At 30.8% G+C, this 22,234-nt stretch overlaps 1 protein-coding gene across 1 annotated transcript in view; it reads left to right on the top strand.

Moving 5' to 3' along the window:
* The first annotated feature begins 296 nt into the window (after window positions 1-296).
* Window positions 297-22,234, top strand: part of LOC139523488 (neural cell adhesion molecule 1-like) — a 35,670-nt gene continuing 13,732 nt past the window's right edge. The window contains exons 1-3 of the mRNA XM_071317550.1: window positions 297-531; window positions 2,927-3,214; window positions 5,354-5,686. Of these exons, the coding sequence (XP_071173651.1) occupies window positions 300-531; window positions 2,927-3,214; window positions 5,354-5,686 (853 nt within the window). The 5' untranslated portion in view covers window positions 297-299. The remainder of the gene's footprint in view (window positions 532-2,926; window positions 3,215-5,353; window positions 5,687-22,234) is intronic.

Genomic DNA, 22,234 nt, shown 5'->3' with positions numbered 1-22,234 from the left:
AAATAAATGTTTATTGTATGGTCATTGAGTAATAATTCTTTAGTGTGTATAGATGCTTTTTTATAACAAAATTCATACTTTTAACTATTGTACAAGTTATGAGTAAATTTATTTTAAAATTATAAACAAGTTGTAATGTGTTCAAGAACTGTTTGTACACACTACAGTTTCAACAAAGCCAATTGAAAATACAAATTATAATTTGGATAATTTAACTAATCTTTGAATGGTATGTTTGATATTAGGTTCATGTATCAACTTATATATATCTTCTTCTAGATCGACCTTCAGTGAAAGTGATGACATGGCCATCATCAACATTAAATGAAACGGATAATGTGAGTCTTACGTGCACATATGAGGGCAATCCGTATCCAAGATCTATTACATGGAAAAAAAATAGTAAAATCGTTTCACATGATGTAACATACAAGATACTTAATATATCAAGATTAGACAATGGTCTGTACACTTGCAATGTATTTAACTCAATTGGAAATGGTGTTGCAAAAGTGCACATAAGGGTTTTATGTAAGTATTTTCTACCTTAAGATATAATACAATAATAACCGCATTTTATCGTGATCAACCTAAAATAAGGTCAAACAAAAATTTCCAAAGAAGTATAGCAGTTTAAAAAGAGACAATGATACCAAATGTATATCTAAATTGATGAGTTCAGGACATACTGACGACGTCATTGTAAGAAGACATGAGAATAATCTCAAGTTCAACCAGAGGTGTTAGCTGAGCATGCTCTTTGTGTGAAAAATCTCTTTCTTCTGCTCCCTATCTCTCCTTCAAAAGCCTGTGAATTGTAATATTGTTTTTAATTTTCATTACATAATATTTATACCAAACGCAATTGTAGATAAGATAATTTGTAACTGTTGAAACATGTATTTCGAGGTTTACAGGTACCGAAGTTGTCCATTTCATTGTTTTATAGCGAATAATAAAGATTACTCCACAAGTTGAAACTGTCATCAATTTCGTGTGTCCGGTGTGTTTTGTGTGATTTCCTTAACCAAAGACAACAGAGGTATACCGCTGTTCAAGAGTTATAAATCGATTTAACTGAACCAAATTCTGGTCTTAAACCGAAACTAAATCATGAACACTTAACCCTAATCATTTTCGAACATATGCATAATTGCAGATAAGTGGTTTTTATATTTTTTTTATATGCTCATACATTGTTGTCAGTATAATGGAATTTTACTCAGCTGTAATAGCTACATGTACATATACTAAAAGGCCAGGTTTTATCCTCCATTTTCTACACAAGAATTTTTTTTTATTTACATTTCAAAATATATTGTCAATGTAATGAAAAAAAAATCCATGAATTTAAATATCGCAAAATATTCAACTTTGTTGCCGAACAATACTGATAACTAACATAATGCATAGTAAAAAATTTGTTTTTTAGTTTACTTGTTGCACACAAATGTTGAATATTTTTCCATACTTGTATTTGAATTCTTGGATTATTTAAAAATAACAACATGCTAATGAGGACTCAAACACCAATTTCTCCATATAAAAGTATATGATATAAAATCGAAAACGATATGTACAAAACAGTGATTATATTACATGAATGTTTCATTAGAATCCGTTATATCGACTGGCCTAAAACAATCTCAAGGCACTGATGCGTGAAATGATATTTTCGTATAAAACACAACAGCTATGGCACTTGCCTTCCGTGACAATGCGTAAAAAAACCAAACGTTAATCCGGATCTAACTCTTATATTCATGCCTGTAGAATGCAAATATATTTATAAAAATTGAATGCTTCTTTCTTTATTTTAAAGGGTGTTAAAGTGGTGATCATGGACTCATTTTTAATATGACTTGCTTCTGTCGACACTGTTACCCCATGCATAAAAAGAAGCATGCATTTATTATATGATGCTTTGAAATTAATCTATGGTTAACAATAGAAATAACGAACTATAAACAAAGTTAATGGTTTGAGAAGCGGACAGCTAAAAGGACATACAATATCGTTCATTGTTACGTCTAAATTTAATATATAAAAAAAGAAGATGTGGTATGATTGCCAATGAGACAACACTCTAAAAAAATGACACAAAAATTAACAACTATAGGTCACCGTACGGCCTCCGACAATGAGCAAAGCCCATACCGCATAGTCAGCTATAAAGGGCCCCGAAATGACAATGTAAAACAATTCAAACGAGCAAACTAAAGGCCTTATTTATGTACAAAAAATGAACGATAAACAAATATGTAACACATAAACAAACGACAACCGCTGAATTACAGGCTCCTGACTTGGGACAGGCACATAAATACAGAATGTGGCGAGGTTAAAAATGTTATTGGGATTCCAACCCTCCCCTAACCTGGGACAGTTGTATTGATAAATAAGGTCGAAATTCAAGATAACGCAGATCTATTTAATAACTTTAATCAATAACGTTGATGTAATGGCCTATCTGAAAAGCATCCATAATAAAAGAGTGATCTTCATTAACCAATGTGTATGAACTGAAATTAGTCAAATGGTACCGGCATATGTTGTCTGTAATGCATAGAAACAAGTAAATACTTATTCCAAAAATGTTCATCGATACTAAGACCTGTAATTTAGTGGTTGTCATTTGTTGCTGTGTAACATACTTGCTTTTCGTTCAATTTTTGGCACATAAATTCGGCGGTTGGTTTGCTCGTTTGAATTGGTTTCATTTGTCATTCCTGGGCCTTTTGATTGGGGACTTTCCGTTTTGCATTTTCATCGAAGTTTAGTATTTTTGTTGTTAAACTTTTTAGGCACATATTTGAATGATTAAGAGGGTATAAAGGGCACTTAGTATATTTGGTCGTATATGCTGTTATAGTATAACAAATTGTCTTTTTGGCTTATATGTCTGATGAGATTAAAATTATTACAGATGCACCAGAGGTGGTTGTAGAAAAACTCCAGAATGGCTCACTTCTCTGCAATGCGACAGGAGTTCCAAATACTTATACATTTCCAGAATGGGAACATAGATCTTCAAATGGTTCTTTGTTGCGCAAACTCAATAGCGAAGGATCGGGTTTGCTTAGTATTGATTTACAAAATGAAGACGACCCAATTTACACCGTAGATGGCAGGTATCATTGTACGGTTACCAATGGAATTACAGACAAAAACAACATGACTATGCAAAGCGGATTCAAAGATATTTATTTTCCTGGTAGGAATTTTAATTGGCAGCTTTTAAATCATTTAACCTATAGACGGTCGTGGTATGGCAATGCTTATAACAAATATCGATGCGTATCGTTACAACTTTGTATGTATATGGCCGCAGCTTCAAAACTGTGTAACGAACATTGTGAGATGGAAAGGGGATTTCTCTAATTTTTGTGCTATTTTCACATTTCCTGACCGGTGTGAGAAAAATATTTCTCCTCACTAGTGAAAAATCTGTTCTCGGCAAATGATTAGTCGAAATTTGATTATGACGTCTAAATGTTTTGTTTTCTTCTGAATTTTCCTATTGTGATGTCATGAAAAAAGGCGACCATGCCTGATGACGTCGCATATAAAGAACACAAGTTTCTGAAAATCTTTGAAAAAGAAGGATACAGATCATAAGAGAAACAGATTCCGACACTATAACTCGTGTATTACGATTTTTCTCCACTCTCGACAGTTAAATTTTAGTTATTTAAAGAGCTCGGCAAGCCTCGCGCTTTAAATAATAAAATTTAACTGTCTCGAGTGGAGAAATATCGTAATACACTTGTTGCAGTGTAGGAATCTATATATCTATCAAAACCTTGTCATTTAAATTACAAACAAAAAACACATGTGATAACTGTACAATTTAAAACTACCCTTAGTTATTATTTAGTACAATATTTTACATTTCAAACACATCTTCTTTCCCCGTTTGAAAATCTATATCTTTAAATTACATTTCACCACACAGCTGATTTATCTGTTTTGTAGGCTATTAACTTCATTTGGTAATATTGATTTTAAGTAGCGTTCCCTGTACGAAATGTGACGCTCGTATATGACACGGAAACCAGGCGTAAAATCATACTTAATCCAGGCATAATTGCAATGTTAAAGAAATGAAGTCCAGACATAAACCAGGCGGGAACAAAGTGCAACTGAGGCGAAAGCCAGGCGTAACAATAGGCATAATATTTAAATGAGTACGCCTGGTTCACAAATAAACAGGCGTAATATGAAAATGAGTACGCCTGTTAACTACACTTGTATTAAATCAGTGTATTACCCTAGCTGTTTACTCTTTGTGTATTTGATACAAACTTCTGTACTGGTGCCTAAATTTCTCAATGTGTTACATAAAACTTTAAAAAGCTATAAGAATAAATTCATAGTAGACAGACACTGGCTCAAATAAGTTTAAGATTAAAAAAGAATTATGACAATTTATTTTTCTTGAAATAAAACTATACTTTTTTTTTATAATTAATGTCATTTGAACTAAAATATCATTGATAATACTGCAAATATTTTACTTCATGTAAAATATTTAACGTTATTATCCTAGGATAAAGGTTTGCAGATTTCAAAATAACTATTACAAAAAAAAATCACTTAATAATTTAGCTACTCACATTATCAATTTAATTCCATCATTCCAATATCATTTTTTTCAAAAAAGCACAAAACAACCTAATTGTCCCTGAATATATAAACCTGTCATAAGTCCAACTCTTGCAAACTAATACCAAAAAGCCATTTTTTGAAAAATAATCCCATGATCCTTTAAACAAAGCATTATGGGTATTATGATTTACGCCATACTAAAAGTTTTACTACCGGAAGAAAATTTACGCCTTGCTTATTTCATTTTGAGTCCGGTTTACCACTTTTTTCGACACCCGTAAGGAATGCAAATTTACGTTTCTGCTCCCTTAAGCCTGGATCTAGACATATAACTACCACTTACGCCTGGTTTACGCCATATTGTCAGGCGTAAAACGCCTTATTATTTCTTACGGGTCATACATCATATACTATGCAACAGCATTTTAGATTATATAGCATACCGATCTATTATTTTAACCGAATGAAATACAAGTCTCATGGCATTCAGAACTTATTGCGTGCATTTTTTTCAATTGTTCTCACTCGACACAAATGAGAGTTTGATTATTTCAATATCAGAAAATTCTGCATATAATTAATGCTATCAAGATGTAAAATTAAAAAAAATATAACTAAACATGCTAAACACGAACGTATTATCGCTAAATTTGTCTTTTATTTGATACTACGACCATTAGTATATTTCTTTCTATGATGTGTTTTATTAGTATTGAAATATATAATATATTATATCAACTTGTAGGTAAACCTCATTGCTTTTCTAAAAAAGAATATAGAATATTTGTGAACAATTCTGATTCAGTTATGTTAACTTTCGATGTTTATGGCTTGAATATAACACATTTCGATTGGTTTAGCGGAATCCACAATCTCACTCAGAGTTTAGAATACGAATTTACGACAGAGCCATCGATAACCTCCGTTTCCATATACGGGACTTCTGTAAGCCTGAATACAATGAGATATACACTGAAGATATCAAATCTGACAGAAAGTAATTTCGACACTCTGTATACATTATTTATTTATAATGAGTATGGGAATGCAAGCTGTTCGATGAAGATACTTGAAGGCCGTAAGTATCGTATAGATATTGATGCAGTTTCAAAGAAGTATTGAATAGGTTTTTTTTTATGTTATCAATGATTATAAAACGTTGAAAACGTAAACGAATATATATAAAAAATCTAAACTTCAATCGGTGAACATTGTTTACCGATTGTAAAGGTATCAGACAACCTGTTTTGTTAAATTTTTATGAGATAAATTTTATGTTTGAGTTTTTAATAGACTAAACACCACTAAAAATTACATCGATACTTTGTTTTACTACTGCTAATGATTAAGGGGGCTCGCGGGTATGATTTTTCAAACATAGGATTTCGCTATATTTTTCTATAAACTTAAGGAACTTTATCATATACTTAATAGAAAAATAACATAAAAAATGGGGTCACCGTTAATTGAAGCTCGCAATCTGCCTTCGAAAAAAGCATACATTTTTGTGAAGGTACTTTTTTTCTGTTGAACTAATTAGAGAAATAGAGGTTATACCAAAATAAAAAAAAGAAATAAATTACAGAAATCACTTAAATTTTACAATAGTCTACTCTAAGTACAGTTTAATCGAGAGAAAAAAAGAAAAAATATAGGTCGCCGATGAGTTAAAAAAGACATTTTCATTCTAATGCAAATAAATGGCATATTTACACCAAAGGGAGATAATTTTAAAAGTAATAAATTGAATTTGTATTGAAAACAATGTTTAGATTTTTGCTGAAATTTTTGTACCCTTGAGCTCCTTAAGGTGGCTCGGGTGTCTTCCTCCATCTTGGATTTAGAAGAAGCAGAGAACTTTGGTCTAGATATTTGATGAATTGTGCATATTTTGAGAGTGCTATTTAATCTATGTAAATGACTTTTGATATAAATATAGAAAATTGTGTGTTTTATCATAATTTCTCAAAAACACCTTGTTTGTGTTTAGTCAGATTTTTTTCAACATTACAAAAAAAGGGGAGATAACTCAGATAAAGTTATTTTTATAATAGAAAGTGTTATGAATCTACATATTTTGAAATGTAGCAAGAAAACAAGTGCGGTGATCCCATTTTTCTTTTTCTTATCTGAAAGCATGTTATAAGAGCAATATTCTCACATTTTACCTTAAAGTTATAATAGAACGTTTTCTTTTTATCACATAAAATTGAATTTTCCATAATATATACAAAATCTGACAATTTTACACAACCTGTAATACATTTTTGAAAAAAAAACATGATAAAAACTTCATTTTGATAAGTTATCAAATGATTCTATCAATTTAATTAAGACAATTAGTTTAATGTTATGTACACAGGTTACACATTAAATTTGTTCACGTCTATATACCTTGTTTAATTACCTGTACATTAGTTCACACGTGTAAACTTTATGTCATTTAAATATTCATTACTTAGAACCGAATGCACAATTTTCCAGACAACCTTTCTATCAGTTAGGGAACGACCATTTGACTTTTAAAAAAAAGGGTGGGGTGTAATGGTTTTTTCCTTGAAAAATATTTTGATCTCCAAATTAATAAAAAAAAAAATAGAATGGTCAAACAAATGATAAAAAAGAGTATTCTGAAGCCGGATTTTCCCCATACATTATTGTGTTTAATATTGGAAAAAAAATTGATTGCTGGCTTCGAAAAATCTGATTAAAAACGTTCGCGCGAAAAAAAATCTGACTCAGAAAAAAAACCCACAACAACCCCCTTGAAGTTCAGTGGTTGCTTCTTTATAAAGTCATTTTGATGATATACAGTAGTTAATAGTTATCAAAAGTACCAGGATTATAATTTTATACGCCAGACGCGCGTTTCGTCTACATAAGACTCATCAGTGACGCTCAGATCCAAATAGTTAAAAAGCCAAACAAGTACAAAGTTGAAGAGCATTGAGGACCCAAAATTCCAAAAAGTTGTGCCAAAAACGGCTAAGGTAATCTACTCCTTGGGTAAGAAAATCCTTAGTTTTTCGAAAAATTCAAAGTTTTGTAAATAGAAAATTTATAAAAATTACCATATAATTGATATTCATGTCAACACCGAAGTGCTGACTACTGGGCTGGTGATACCCTCGGGGACGAAACGTCCACCAGCAGTGGCATCGACCCAGTGGTGTAAATAGTTATCAAAAGTACCAGGATTATAATTTTATACGCCAGACGCGCGTTTCGTCTACATAAGACTCATCGGTTACGCTCAGATCCAAATAGTTAAAAAGCCAAACAAATACAAAGTTGAAGAGCATTGAACAGAAAATTTATAAAAATTACCATATAATTGATATTTATGTCAACACCGAAGTGATGACTACTGGGCTGTTGATACCCTCGGGGACGATACTAAACGATACTAAAGATATCTCGATTACGCATTAAAATACGTAAGGTGCAGAAGAGGGCTTACAGACGAAGAAAAAGTATTGAGATGTTAGAGATCACTTCGTTTCTATTTTTTCTGTTTTTTCAAATGGTATATCTTCTCAAAGGAGTATTTGGCAAAAGAGGGGGAGTGACTATTTCTAAGTGTATTTAAACGGATCTGAGATGCTAGACAAACAATATACAATTTACCGCACACTGTTTTAAGTAATGCATTTATGAGTGAATCGTTGTTTGAGTATAGATCAGTGGCAAATATTTCTGTGTACGTCCAGTCGATTCGAGAAAACCTTTTCAAATGAAATATCATTTCGGCAATGGTGATGCTTTGGTTCTTGATAAGGGGGTTAAGTTTCTTAAGTTTAATTTTTATTACAAATAAATAAATCAATTTCAGAAAAATATTTATGTAAAGAACTTCATTAATAATTGTTATTTTATTCCAAAACGTTTCTTCCATGTTTAATTCATGTTCTAAATACCTATTTTTTGTGAAAACTTAACCCACACAAGGCCTACATTGACTGTCGACTGCATGTAGACAAAGCATCATTTAAACTGCATGTAAACATTGATTTTTATCAATGGGAACGTAACTATTTTTAGTTTACGCGTGAATAAGGCCATGTTCACACCAAACGCCATGTACAGTAAACATGCTTACAATTAGTTTAATGTAATGTACACTGGTTCAACATTAAATTTGTTCACATCTATACACCTTGTTTTGTTACCTGTACATAAGATTTGTTCACACTTGTAAACTGTATGTCATTTAAATGTTCATTACGTAGAACCGTATGTAAAATTTTTCAGACAACTTTTCTAGCAGTTAGAGAACGACCATTTGATTTCAAAAATTGGGAAGGGGGGATTTTCCTTGAAAAATATTCTGATCCCCAATTTGATACAAAAAAATATTCTGGTCATAAAGATGATAAAAGAATAGTCTGAATCCAGAGTTTTCGCAAATCCTCATATATTATAGTGTTAAATATTGAAAAAATAAATATTTGATTGCTAGCATCGAAAAAATAGAAAACAAAGGTTCGCGCGCAAAAAAATCTGACTCAGAAAAAAAACCACATACCCCTGCCCCCTCTTTTTATTTAAGTTAAGTGGTTGCTCCTTTATGAAAGCCATTTTGATGATTTGCAGCAGTTTAAATATACTAAAGATGTCTCGATTACGCATTAGAAAACTTATGTTGCAGCAGCGTGCTTACAGAGGAAGGAAAAGGATCGAGATGCTAAGGATCACTACATTTCTATATTTTCTGTTTGTTTCAAATGGTATTTCGTATTTGGCATAGAGAGGGAGTAATGTTGTTTTTTTTTTAATTTCTAAGTGCATTTAAACGAGTCTGAATTACTAGACAACCAATACAATTTACGTCACACATTTTGTAGTAAGCATTTATGAGTGAATCGTTGTTTGAGTAAAGACCCGTGGCAAATATTTCTGTGTACGTCAAGGCGATTCGGGAAGACCTTTCAAATGAATTATGTGTTCGGCAATGATGATGATTTGAGTCTTGATAAGGGGTTAATAAGCTACGTAAACAAATAAATATATCAAGTTTAGACATATATTTCTGTAAAGAACTTTATTAATAATTGTTATAAATATCAATTTTATTTAAAAATCGTTTCTTCCTTAAATAAACATGGTAAAACTAATGTTCTAAATGCCTAGTTTTGTGAACACTTAACCTACACAAGGCCTACATTGACTATTGACTGCATGTAGACAAAACATGATTTAAACTACTTGTTAACCTTGAGTTTTATCAATGGGAACGTTATTGTGTTTAGTTTACGTGTGAGTTACACTTACACAACATCGAGTTTAGATCAATGTGAACACGGCCTAACACTAACACAACACCGAGTTTAGGTCAATGGGAACACGGCCTAAAATAACGAGGTCTAATTTGTTAGACGGCAGTACATTAAAACGAAGAATCATTTGCGTTCTGGAAGTACACCACTAATTCATGGTCCCATTGCTTTCTATGTTAAATTCCTCCGTTTCAAGTAGGCACACCTCTTTTGTTTTAAGTTCAAATAAAGTGGCAATCATTGCATTTCAAAGCAACACTTTATGGTGTCTTGTACTGAAAAAATCAACATACCTTTAATTGCATATAAGAAAGAACTGGTTCCCGAAACTTTGGATGTACCAAAACAGGTACTTCAGATCTGACAAACAGACAAAATGTACCCTCTTTTTAAAATTTGGTGCATTTTTTTTAATATTCAAAATCAAAAGTCCAAAAGTGTTTTACAATGATCACCAGTCCTTCAGCTTTCATTTGATACCAACAATACCTAAATATTCTACATATTTTGAAAGTTACACTCATGCGTAGGAACTATTTTGTGTTAAATATGTACTACTTTCTGGTATGTGCTTTCTGGCCGGGCCTGAATTAGTGGTGTTACACCTATAACAGAACCAAACTTGCTATATTGACTTGAGCATTACTTTATTTCATTCTATGATCTATTTCAAGCAATAAAAAACATATAAAGCTTTAGCTCAAATACTATTTTACTAATTTTAAGCTCAAATTGGACTGGTAGTAACATATGGGTTATTCAAAGAAAACTGCATATGGGTATTACCAATGGCCAATATACTTTTTTTATTCTCAATATCATTGTTTTATTTATTAATTTCTATTAGGAAAGCTATGTGCTTACCAATAGTCATATTTTAATCAGAGGTTCTTCATCAAATAAAAATATATTAGTCCAAACTTAAGACATGAATGAGAAAATTGTCCCCCCTTTTTTCTTTAAATTGGAAAAGGGCTTTTTTTTGTATAAACCATAATTCTGTGGTAAAACATAGATTATTAAGAGCAATTTATATATCTCTCAGCTAGATAACTTGCTAAACTGGTTCAAAATTGCATGTACAGTGAGCTTTTAGAATTCTTATATTAGTGTATACCATTTGCATAGATTGTAAAAGGCTACCATATAAAACACAAAAAACTTGAAAAATCATAAGATTATTTTGACCAAGAGCTATTTTATACCATATACAAGTCATAAAATACATGTTTTATTGATTTCAATCACAAAAAATGCAAAAATAAGAACCTGGAGTCAAGTCTTAACTGCATGCATGTTGTATGACCATAAAAGGCTAAAATACTTGTGTATGCCAATTCAAGAGCTTAAATTTCCCATAAACAGGATGTTTCACCAAAAAAAGATGATTAAACATGATTACTAACATCAAATTTGACTTATTTTCATTGGAATAGGTACAACTTCTAAAAATTGGATTTCTGATGATTCTCTGTAATAGGAAGTACACCACTAATTCATGGTCCCATTGCTTTCTATGTTAAATTCCTCCGTTTCAAGTAGGCACACCTCTTTTGTTTTAAGTTCAAATAAAGTGGCAATCATTGCATTTCAAAGCAACACTTTATGGTGTCTTGTACTGAAAAAATCAACATACCTTTAATTGCATATAAGAAAGAACTGGTTCCCGAAACTTTGGATGTACCAAAACAGGTACTTCAGATCTGACAAACAGACAAAATGTACCCTCTTTTTAAAATTTGGTGCATTTTTTTTAATATTCAAAATCAAAAGTCCAAAAGTGTTTTACAATGATCACCAGTCCTTCAGCTTTCATTTGATACCAACAATACCTAAATATTCTACATATTTTGAAAGTTACACTCATGCGTAGGAACTATTTTGTGTTAAATATGTACTACTTTCTGGTATGTGCTTTCTGGCCGGGCCTGAATTAGTGGTGTTACACCTATAACAGAACCAAACTTGCTATATTGACTTGAGCATTACTTTATTTCATTCTATGATCTATTTCAAGCAATAAAAAACATATAAAGTTTTAGCTCAAATACTATTTTACTAATTTTAAGCTCAAATTGGACTGGTAGTAACATATGGGTTATTCAAAGAAAACTGCATATGGGTATTACCAATGGCCAATATACTTTTTTTATTCTCAATATCATTGTTTTATTTATTAATTTCTATTAGGAAAGCTATGTGCTTACCAATAGTCATATTTTAATCAGAGGTTCTTCATCAAATAAAAATATATTAGTCCAAACTTAAGACATGAATGAGAAAATTGTCCCCCCTTTTTTCTTTAAATTGGAAAAGGGCTTTTTTTTGTATAAACCATAATTCTGTGGTAAAACATAGATTATTAAGAGCAATTTATATATCTCTCAGCTAGATAACTTGCTAAACTGGTTCAAAATTGCATGTACAGTGAGCTTTTAGAATTCTTATATTAGTGTATACCATTTGCATAGATTGTAAAAGGCTACCATATAAAACACAAAAAACTTGAAAAATCATAAGATTATTTTGACCAAGAGCTATTTTATACCATATACAAGTCATAAAATACATGTTTTATTGATTTCAATCACAAAAAATGCAAAAATAAGAACTTGGAGTCAAGTCTTAACTGCATGCATGTTGTATGACCATAAAAGGCTAAAATACTTGTGTATGCCAATTCAAGAGCTTAAATTTCCCATAAACAGGATGTTTCACCAAAAAAAGATGATTAAACATGATTACTAACATCAAATTTGACTTATTTTCATTGGAATAGGTACAACTTCTAAAAATTGGATTTCTGATGATTCTCTGTAATAGGAAGTACACCACTAATTCATGGTCCCATTGCTTTCTATGTTAAATTCCTCCGTTTCAAGTAGGCACACCTCTTTTGTTTTAAGTTCAAATAAAGTGGCAATCATTGCATTTCAAAGCAACACTTTATGGTGTCTTGTACTGAAAAAATCAACATACCTTTAATTGCATATAAGAAAGAACTGGTTCCCGAAACTTTGGATGTACCAAAACAGGTACTTCAGATCTGACAAACAGACAAAATGTACCCTCTTTTTAAAATTTGGTGCATTTTTTTTAATATTCAAAATCAAAAGTCCAAAAGTGTTTTACAATGATCACCAGTCCTTCAGCTTTCATTTGATACCAACAATACCTAAATATTCTACATATTTTGAAAGTTACACTCATGCGTAGGAACTATTTTGTGTTAAATATGTACTACTTTCTGGTATGTGCTTTCTGGCCGGGCCTGAATTAGTGGTGTTACACCTATAACAGAACCAAACTTGCTATATTGACTTGAGCATTACTTTATTTCATTCTATGATCTATTTCAAGCAATAAAAAACATATAAAGCTTTAGCTCAAATACTATTTTACTAATTTTAAGCTCAAATTGGACTGGTAGTAACATATGGGTTATTCAAAGAAAACTGCATATGGGTATTACCAATGGCCAATATACTTTTTTTATTCTCAATATCATTGTTTTATTTATTAATTTCTATTAGGAAAGCTATGTGCTTACCAATAGTCATATTTTAATCAGAGGTTCTTCATCAAATAAAAATATATTAGTCCAAACTTAAGACATGAATGAGAAAATTGTCCCCCCTTTTTTCTTTAAATTGGAAAAGGGCTTTTTTTTGTATAAACCATAATTCTGTGGTAAAACATAGATTATTAAGAGCAATTTATATATCTCTCAGCTAGATAACTTGCTAAACTGGTTCAAAATTGCATGTACAGTGAGCTTTTAGAATTCTTATATTAGTGTATACCATTTGCATAGATTGTAAAAGGCTACCATATAAAACACAAAAAACTTGAAAAATCATAAGATTATTTTGACCAAGAGCTATTTTATACCATATACAAGTCATAAAATACATGTTTTATTGATTTCAATCACAAAAAATGCAAAAATAAGAACCTGGAGTCAAGTCTTAACTGCATGCATGTTGTATGACCATAAAAGGCTAAAATACTTGTGTATGCCAATTCAAGAGCTTAAATTTCCCATAAACAGGATGTTTCACCAAAAAAAGATGATTAAACATGATTACTAACATCAAATTTGACTTATTTTCATTGGAATAGGTACAACTTCTAAAAATTGGATTTCTGATGATTCTCTGTAATAGGAAGTACACCACTAATTCATGGTCCCATTGCTTTCTATGTTAAATTCCTCCGTTTCAAGTAGGCACACCTCTTTTGTTTTAAGTTCAAATAAAGTGGCAATCATTGCATTTCAAAGCAACACTTTATGGTGTCTTGTACTGAAAAAATCAACATACCTTTAATTGCATATAAGAAAGAACTGGTTCCCGAAACTTTGGATGTACCAAAACAGGTACTTCAGATCTGACAAACAGACAAAATGTACCCTCTTTTTAAAATTTGGTGCATTTTTTTTAATATTCAAAATCAAAAGTCCAAAAGTGTTTTACAATGATCACCAGTCCTTCAGCTTTCATTTGATACCAACAATACCTAAATATTCTACATATTTTGAAAGTTACACTCATGCGTAGGAACTATTTTGTGTTAAATATGTACTACTTTCTGGTATGTGCTTTCTGGCCGGGCCTGAATTAGTGGTGTTACACCTATAACAGAACCAAACTTGCTATATTGACTTGAGCATTACTTTATTTCATTCTATGATCTATTTCAAGCAATAAAAAACATATAAAGCTTTAGCTCAAATACTATTTTACTAATTTTAAGCTCAAATTGGACTGGTAGTAACATATGGGTTATTCAAAGAAAACTGCATATGGGTATTACCAATGGCCAATATACTTTTTTTATTCTCAATATCATTGTTTTATTTATTAATTTCTATTAGGAAAGCTATGTGCTTACCAATAGTCATATTTTAATCAGAGGTTCTTCATCAAATAAAAATATATTAGTCCAAACTTAAGACATGAATGAGAAAATTGTCCCCCCTTTTTTCTTTAAATTGGAAAAGGGCTTTTTTTTGTATAAACCATAATTCTGTGGTAAAACATAGATTATTAAGAGCAATTTATATATCTCTCAGCTAGATAACTTGCTAAACTGGTTCAAAATTGCATGTACAGTGAGCTTTTAGAATTCTTATATTAGTGTATACCATTTGCATAGATTGTAAAAGGCTACCATATAAAACACAAAAAACTTGAAAAATCATAAGATTATTTTGACCAAGAGCTATTTTATACCATATACAAGTCATAAAATACATGTTTTATTGATTTCAATCACAAAAAATGCAAAAATAAGAACTTGGAGTCAAGTCTTAACTGCATGCATGTTGTATGACCATAAAAGGCTAAAATACTTGTGTATGCCAATTCAAGAGCTTAAATTTCCCATAAACAGGATGTTTCACCAAAAAAAGATGATTAAACATGATTACTAACATCAAATTTGACTTATTTTCATTGGAATAGGTACAACTTCTAAAAATTGGATTTCTGATGATTCTCTGTAATAGGAAGTACACCACTAATTCATGGTCCCATTGCTTTCTATGTTAAATTCCTCCGTTTCAAGTAGGCACACCTCTTTTGTTTTAAGTTCAAATAAAGTGGCAATCATTGCATTTCAAAGCAACACTTTATGGTGTCTTGTACTGAAAAAATCAACATACCTTTAATTGCATATAAGAAAGAACTGGTTCCCGAAACTTTGGATGTACCAAAACAGGTACTTCAGATCTGACAAACAGACAAAATGTACCCTCTTTTTAAAATTTGGTGCATTTTTTTTAATATTCAAAATCAAAAGTCCAAAAGTGTTTTACAATGATCACCAGTCCTTCAGCTTTCATTTGATACCAACAATACCTAAATATTCTACATATTTTGAAAGTTACACTCATGCGTAGGAACTATTTTGTGTTAAATATGTACTACTTTCTGGTATGTGCTTTCTGGCCGGGCCTGAATTAGTGGTGTTACACCTATAACAGAACCAAACTTGCTATATTGACTTGAGCATTACTTTATTTCATTCTATGATCTATTTCAAGCAATAAAAAACATATAAAGCTTTAGCTCAAATACTATTTTACTAATTTTAAGCTCAAATTGGACTGGTAGTAACATATGGGTTATTCAAAGAAAACTGCATATGGGTATTACCAATGGCCAATATACTTTTTTTATTCTCAATATCATTGTTTTATTTATTAATTTCTATTAGGAAAGCTATGTGCTTACCAATAGTCATATTTTAATCAGAGGTTCTTCATCAAATAAAAATATATTAGTCCAAACTTAAGACATGAATGAGAAAATTGTCCCCCCTTTTTTCTTTAAATTGGAAAAGGGCTTTTTTTTGTATAAACCATAATTCTGTGGTAAAACATAGATTATTAAGAGCAATTTATATATCTCTCAGCTAGATAACTTGCTAAACTGGTTCAAAATTGCATGTACAGTGAGCTTTTAGAATTCTTATATTAGTGTATACCATTTGCATAGATTGTAAAAGGCTACCATATAAAACACAAAAAACTTGAAAAATCATAAGATTATTTTGACCAAGAGCTATTTTATACCATATACAAGTCATAAAATACATGTTTTATTGATTTCAATCACAAAAAATGCAAAAATAAGAACTTGGAGTCAAGTCTTAACTGCATGCATGTTGTATGACCATAAAAGGCTAAAATACTTGTGTATGCCAATTCAAGAGCTTAAATTTCCCATAAACAGGATGTTTCACCAAAAAAAGATGATTAAACATGATTACTAACATCAAATTTGACTTATTTTCATTGGAATAGGTACAACTTCTAAAAATTGGATTTCTGATGATTCTCTGTAATAGGAAGTACACCACTAATTCATGGTCCCATTGCTTTCTATGTTAAATTCCTCCGTTTCAAGTAGGCACACCTCTTTTGTTTTAAGTTCAAATAAAGTGGCAATCATTGCATTTCAAAGCAACACTTTATGGTGTCTTGTACTGAAAAAATCAACATACCTTTAATTGCATATAAGAAAGAACTGGTTCCCGAAACTTTGGATGTACCAAAACAGGTACTTCAGATCTGACAAACAGACAAAATGTACCCTCTTTTTAAAATTTGGTGCATTTTTTTTAATATTCAAAATCAAAAGTCCAAAAGTGTTTTACAATGATCACCAGTCCTTCAGCTTTCATTTGATACCAACAATACCTAAATATTCTACATATTTTGAAAGTTACACTCATGCGTAGGAACTATTTTGTGTTAAATATGTACTACTTTCTGGTATGTGCTTTCTGGCCGGGCCTGAATTAGTGGTGTTACACCTATAACAGAACCAAACTTGCTATATTGACTTGAGCATTACTTTATTTCATTCTATGATCTATTTCAAGCAATAAAAAACATATAAAGCTTTAGCTCAAATACTATTTTACTAATTTTAAGCTCAAATTGGACTGGTAGTAACATATGGGTTATTCAAAGAAAACTGCATATGGGTATTACCAATGGCCAATATACTTTTTTTATTCTCAATATCATTGTTTTATTTATTAATTTCTATTAGGAAAGCTATGTGCTTACCAATAGTCATATTTTAATCAGAGGTTCTTCATCAAATAAAAATATATTAGTCCAAACTTAAGACATGAATGAGAAAATTGTCCCCCCTTTTTTCTTTAAATTGGAAAAGGGCTTTTTTTTGTATAAACCATAATTCTGTGGTAAAACATAGATTATTAAGAGCAATTTATATATCTCTCAGCTAGATAACTTGCTAAACTGGTTCAAAATTGCATGTACAGTGAGCTTTTAGAATTCTTATATTAGTGTATACCATTTGCATAGATTGTAAAAGGCTACCATATAAAACACAAAAAACTTGAAAAATCATAAGATTATTTTGACCAAGAGCTATTTTATACCATATACAAGTCATAAAATACATGTTTTATTGATTTCAATCACAAAAAATGCAAAAATAAGAACTTGGAGTCAAGTCTTAACTGCATGCATGTTGTATGACCATAAAAGGCTAAAATACTTGTGTATGCCAATTCAAGAGCTTAAATTTCCCATAAACAGGATGTTTCACCAAAAAAAGATGATTAAACATGATTACTAACATCAAATTTGACTTATTTTCATTGGAATAGGTACAACTTCTAAAAATTGGATTTCTGATGATTCTCTGTAATAGGAAGTACACCACTAATTCATGGTCCCATTGCTTTCTATGTTAAATTCCTCCGTTTCAAGTAGGCACACCTCTTTTGTTTTAAGTTCAAATAAAGTGGCAATCATTGCATTTCAAAGCAACACTTTATGGTGTCTTGTACTGAAAAAATCAACATACCTTTAATTGCATATAAGAAAGAACTGGTTCCCGAAACTTTGGATGTACCAAAACAGGTACTTCAGATCTGACAAACAGACAAAATGTACCCTCTTTTTAAAATTTGGTGCATTTTTTTAATATTCAAAATCAAAAGTCCAAAAGTGTTTTACAATGATCACCAGTCCTTCAGCTTTCATTTGATACCAACAATACCTAAATATTCTACATATTTTGAAAGTTACACTCATGCGTAGGAACTATTTTGTGTTAAATATGTACTACTTTCTGGTATGTGCTTTCTGGCCGGGCCTGAATTAGTGGTGTTACACCTATAACAGAACCAAACTTGCTATATTGACTTGAGCATTACTTTATTTCATTCTATGATCTATTTCAAGCAATAAAAAACATATAAAGCTTTAGCTCAAATACTATTTTACTAATTTTAAGCTCAAATTGGACTGGTAGTAACATATGGGTTATTCAAAGAAAACTGCATATGGGTATTACCAATGGCCAATATACTTTTTTTATTCTCAATATCATTGTTTTATTTATTAATTTCTATTAGGAAAGCTATGTGCTTACCAATAGTCATATTTTAATCAGAGGTTCTTCATCAAATAAAAATATATTAGTCCAAACTTAAGACATGAATGAGAAAATTGTCCCCCCTTTTTTCTTTAAATTGGAAAAGGGCTTTTTTTTGTATAAACCATAATTCTGTGGTAAAACATAGATTATTAAGAGCAATTTATATATCTCTCAGCTAGATAACTTGCTAAACTGGTTCAAAATTGCATGTACAGTGAGCTTTTAGAATTCTTATATTAGTGTATACCATTTGCATAGATTGTAAAAGGCTACCATATAAAACACAAAAAACTTGAAAAATCATAAGATTATTTTGACCAAGAGCTATTTTATACCATATACAAGTCATAAAATACATGTTTTATTGATTTCAATCACAAAAAATGCAAAAATAAGAACTTGGAGTCAAGTCTTAACTGCATGCATGTTGTATGACCATAAAAGGCTAAAATACTTGTGTATGCCAATTCAAGAGCTTAAATTTCCCATAAACAGGATGTTTCACCAAAAAAAGATGATTAAACATGATTACTAACATCAAATTTGACTTATTTTCATTGGAATAGGTACAACTTCTAAAAATTGGATTTCTGATGATTCTCTGTAATAGGAAGTACACCACTAATTCATGGTCCCATTGCTTTCTATGTTAAATTCCTCCGTTTCAAGTAGGCACACCTCTTTTGTTTTAAGTTCAAATAAAGTGGCAATCATTGCATTTCAAAGCAAACACTTTATGGTGTCTTGTACTGAAAAAATCAACATACCTTTAATTGCATATAAGAAAGAACTGGTTCCCGAAACTTTGGATGTACCAAAACAGGTACTTCAGATCTGACAAACAGACAAAATGTACCCTCTTTTTAAAATTTGGTGCATTTTTTTTAATATTCAAAATCAAAAGTCCAAAAGTGTTTTACAATGATCACCAGTCCTTCAGCTTTCATTTGATACCAACAATACCTAAATATTCTACATATTTTGAAAGTTACACTCATGCGTAGGAACTATTTTGTGTTAAATAATGTACTACTTTCTGGTATGTGCTTTCTGCCGGGCCTGAATAGTGGTGTTACACCTATAACAGAACCAAACTTGCTATATTGACTTGAGCATTACTTATTTCATTCTATGATCTATTTCAAGCAATAAAAAACATATAAAGCTTTAGCTCAAATACTATTTACTAATTTTAAGCTCAAATTGGACTGGTAGTAACATAGGGGTTATTCAAAGAAACTGCATATGGGTATTACCAATGGCCAATATACTTTTTTATTCTCAATATCATTGTTTTATTTATTAATTTCTATTAGGAAAGCTATGTGCTTACCAATAGTCATATTTTAATCAGAGGTTCTTCATCAAATAAAAATATATTAGTCCAAACTTAAGACATGAATGAGAAAATTGTCCCCCCTTTTTTCTTTAAATTGGAAAAGGGCTTTTTTTTGTATAAACCATAATTCTGTGGTAAAACATAGATTATTAAGAGCAATTTATATATCTCTCAGCTAGATAACTTGCTAAACTGGTTCAAAATTGCATGTACAGTGAGCTTTTAGAATTCTTATATTAGTGTATACCATTTGCATAGATTGTAAAAGGCTACCATATAAAACACAAAAAACTTGAAAAATCATAAGATTATTTTGACCAAGAGCCTATTTTATACCATATACAAGTCATAAAATACATGTTTTATTGATTTCAATCACAAAAAATGCAAAATAAGAACTTGGAGTCAAGTTGCTTAACTGCATGCATGTTGTATGGACCATAAAAGGCTAAAATACTTGTGTATGCCAATTCAAGAGCTTAAATTTCCCATAAACAGGATGTTTCACCAAAAAAAGATGATTAAACATGATTACTACATCAAATTTGACTTATTTTCATTGGAATAGGTACAACTTCTAAAATTGGATTTCTGATGATTCTCTGTAATAGGAAGTACACCACTAATTCATGGTCCCCATTGCTTTCTATGTTAAATTCCCTCCGTTTCAAGTAGGCACACCTCTTTTGTTTTAAGTTCAAATAAAGTGGCAATCATTGCATTTCAAAGCAACACTTTATGGTGTCTTGTACTGAAAAAATCAACATACCTTTAATTGCATATAAGAAAGAACTGGTTCCCGAAACTTTGGATGTACCAAAACAGGTACTTCAGATCTGACAAACAGACAAAATGTACCCTCTTTTTAAAATTTGGTGCATTTTTTTTAATATTCAAAATCAAAAGTCCAAAAGTGTTTTACAATGATCACCAGTCCTTCAGCTTTCATTTGATACCAACAATACCTAAATATTCTACATATTTGAAAGTTACACTCATGCGTAGGAACTATTTTGTGTTAAATATGTACTACTTTCTGGTATGTGCTTTCTGGCCGGGCCTTGGAATTAGTGGTGTTACACCTATAACAGAACCAAACTTGCTATATTGACTTGAGCATTACTTTATTTCATTCTATGATCTATTTCAAGCAATAAAAAACATATAAAGCTTTAGCTCAAATACTATTTTACTAATTTTAAGCTCAAATTGGACTGGTAGTAACATATGGGTTATTCAAAGAAAACTTGCATATGGGTTATTACCAATGGCCAATATACTTTTTTATTCTCAATATCATTGTTTTATTTATTAATTTCTATTAGGAAAGCTATGTGCTTACCAATAGTCATATTTTAATCAGAGGTTCTTCATCAAATAAAAATATATTAGTCCAAACTTAAGACATGAATGAGAAAATTGTCCCCCCTTTTTCTTTAAATTGGAAAAGGGCTTTTTTTTTGTATAAACCATAATTCTGTGGTAAAACATAGATTATTAAGAGCAATTTATATATCTCTCAGCTAGATAACTTGCTAAACTGGTTCAAAATTGCATGTACAGTGAGCTTTTAGAATTCTTATATTAGTGTATACCATTTGCATAGATTGTAAAAGGCTACCATATAAAACACAAAAAACTTGAAAAATCATAAGATTATTTTGACCAAGAGCTATTTTATACCATATACAAGTCATAAAATACATGTTTTATTGATTTCAATCACAAAAAATGCAAAAATAAGAACTTGGAGTCAAGTCTTAACTGCATGCATGTTGTATGACCATAAAAGGCTAAAATACTTGTGTATGCCAATTCAAGAGCTTAAATTTCCCATAAACAGGATGTTTCACCAAAAAAAGATGATTAAACATGATTACTAACATCAAATTTGACTTATTTTCATTGGAATAGGTACAACTTCTAAAATTGGATTTCTGATGATTCTCTGTAATAGGAAGTACACCACTAATTCATGGGTCCCATTGCTTTCTATGTTAAATTCCCTCCGTTTCAAGTAGGCACACCTCTTTTGTTTTAAGTTCAAATAAAGTGGCAATCATTGCATTTCAAAGCAACACTTT

This window comes from Mytilus edulis, chromosome 5 (genome assembly GCF_963676685.1).
Source record: "Mytilus edulis chromosome 5, xbMytEdul2.2, whole genome shotgun sequence".
NCBI classification, from domain to species: domain Eukaryota; kingdom Metazoa; phylum Mollusca; class Bivalvia; order Mytilida; family Mytilidae; genus Mytilus; species Mytilus edulis.
Note: the sequence above shows the minus strand (reverse complement) of the source record. Positions and strands in the feature narration are given on the sequence as shown.